The sequence below is a fragment of the Chrysochloris asiatica genome, unplaced genomic scaffold (assembly GCF_000296735.1).
Source record: "Chrysochloris asiatica unplaced genomic scaffold, ChrAsi1.0 scaffold00092, whole genome shotgun sequence".
NCBI lineage: Eukaryota > Metazoa > Chordata > Mammalia > Afrosoricida > Chrysochloridae > Chrysochloris > Chrysochloris asiatica.
Genome location: NW_006408610.1, coordinates 6,684,530 through 6,686,501, shown reverse-complemented (window position 1 = coordinate 6,686,501; position 1,972 = coordinate 6,684,530). Strand labels below are relative to the sequence as shown.

Below are 1,972 nucleotides of genomic sequence, written 5' to 3'. Positions count from 1 at the left end.
AGCTTGTCATGATCCACACAATCGAAAGCCTTTGCATAAGTGAAATTAGTCAACCACAAAAAAGCAAATATTGTATGAGACCACTGATGTAAAAAGTTAAAAAAAAATTTTTTTCTTAATAAAAGAACCATTCTATGATGGCTATGGGGGCAAAGGGGTTATTCTCAGGCTAGAGGGTAGACACTAACAGGGGTGAGGAGGCAGGCAATATATATCAAGAGGGAGTTTGGCAGAGGAAAATGAATGCAGCAGAAGACACAGGGAGGAATGCAAGAGTTAAGTGAATAGAGGTAAATACTGTTAACTTAACGGTATATGGAGGGAATGTATTGCAATCGTTGTAATTAAGCAATGTATATGATTTGTTGGTTTACTCAGTAAACATTCACTCAATTAACAATTAAAACTTAAAAAAATAATAGTAAACAAATGATGACCCCAACACTTACAGAGCATGCACATAAGCATGCTCCAGTATCCTGAAATGATTGCTACTTACCCAAGAACAGTGCCTGTTTCTTGGTAATTTACTTGAATAAACTTGCCAAAACGACTGGAGTTGTTATTATGAGCTGTCTTTGCATTTCCAAAGGCCTACCAAAATAAACAATTCTCATTAGTTTCATTTTTTTTTAAATTGGAAAGCTTTAAGTCAGTTCAAAGAGACAAAATGTAACAGGAAAGCAATTCACGTATACCATCAAACTGATATTCGTGGCTCAGATAAGAGAAAGCAATTAATAATTAAAATAGTATCAATAGATGTTACTCAATAAATATTAATTTTTAAAAAATGTTTATGAAAATACAAATGTCTCTTTCAGATTCACAAGTCAGAAAATTTTCCTAATATATTTATACATATAGACTTCAGGTGTGGCACTACAGGAACAGCAATGGACTGCAAACCACAAGGTCAGCAATTCAAACCCACCTGCTGAGCCTTGGAAACCCTATAGAGTCATTATGAGTTGCAACTGACTCAATGGTATTTAACAACAACAACATGTATGTGTGCATGTGTGTGTGCATGTGTATAACTTATATGGACTTATGTGGAATCCTGGAGTGGCGCTGTGGGTTAATGAACTGGACTGCAATGTCAGTTTGAACCGCAAGATCAGCAGTTCAAGCTGACCAGCCATTCCTTGGAAACGCTATAGAGGGTTGCTATGGTTCGGAACCAACTTGATGGCACTCAACAACAACAAATATACTTATATGGACTCCTGATGTGTCACTGTAGAATCAGCACTGGACTGTGAACCACAGGTTGGCAGTTCAAACCCACCAGCTGCTCCTTGGAAACCCTACACAGGTTTACTATTAGTTGCAATCAACTCGTTAGCACTTAACCACAACAACACTTTCATATACATAGTAGAGTCCTGATACGACACTATATGATAAGCACTAGATTGCTAACCACAAAGTCAGCGGCTCAAATCCACCAGAATCTCCTCGGAAACCCTATACAGGGGGTACTGTGCGTCAGAACCAACTCAATGACACTTAACAACATAATATAGCCTCATATGAATGCAAAAGCTGGACAGTGAATAAGGAAGATTGGAAAAGAAGTGATATTTTTGAGTTATGGTGTTGTAGGAAAATATTGAAAGTGCCACGGGCTGCCAAAAGAACCAATAGATCTGTGCTGGAAGAAGTGCAGCCAGAGTGCTCCTTGGAGGCCAAGATGGCCAAACTTCATCTCTCATACTTTGAACACACTGTCAGGAGGAACAAGTCGCTGGAGAAGGATATCATGTTTGGTAAGGTGGAGGGTCAGAGAAAAAGAGGAAGATCCCCAACGAGATGAAATGGCAAAGTGGCACAATCGATGGACTCAAGCAGAGTAACAGTAGGGAGGATGGCCCTAGATTGGGCTGTGTTTTGTTCTGCTGTGCATAAGGTCGCTATGAGTCGGTGATGACTCGATGGCACCTAACAACAACTATATATATATATATGT

General features: G+C 39.0%; 1 protein-coding gene across 1 annotated transcript in view; it reads right to left on the bottom strand.

Moving 5' to 3' along the window:
• MYO9A (myosin IXA) overlaps nucleotides 1–1,972 on the bottom strand; it is a 352,098-nt gene that overhangs the window by 282,118 nt on the left and 68,008 nt on the right. The window contains exon 3 of the mRNA XM_006866530.1: nucleotides 500–594. Coding sequence (XP_006866592.1) covers nucleotides 500–594 — 95 coding nt within the window. The remainder of the gene's footprint in view (nucleotides 1–499; nucleotides 595–1,972) is intronic.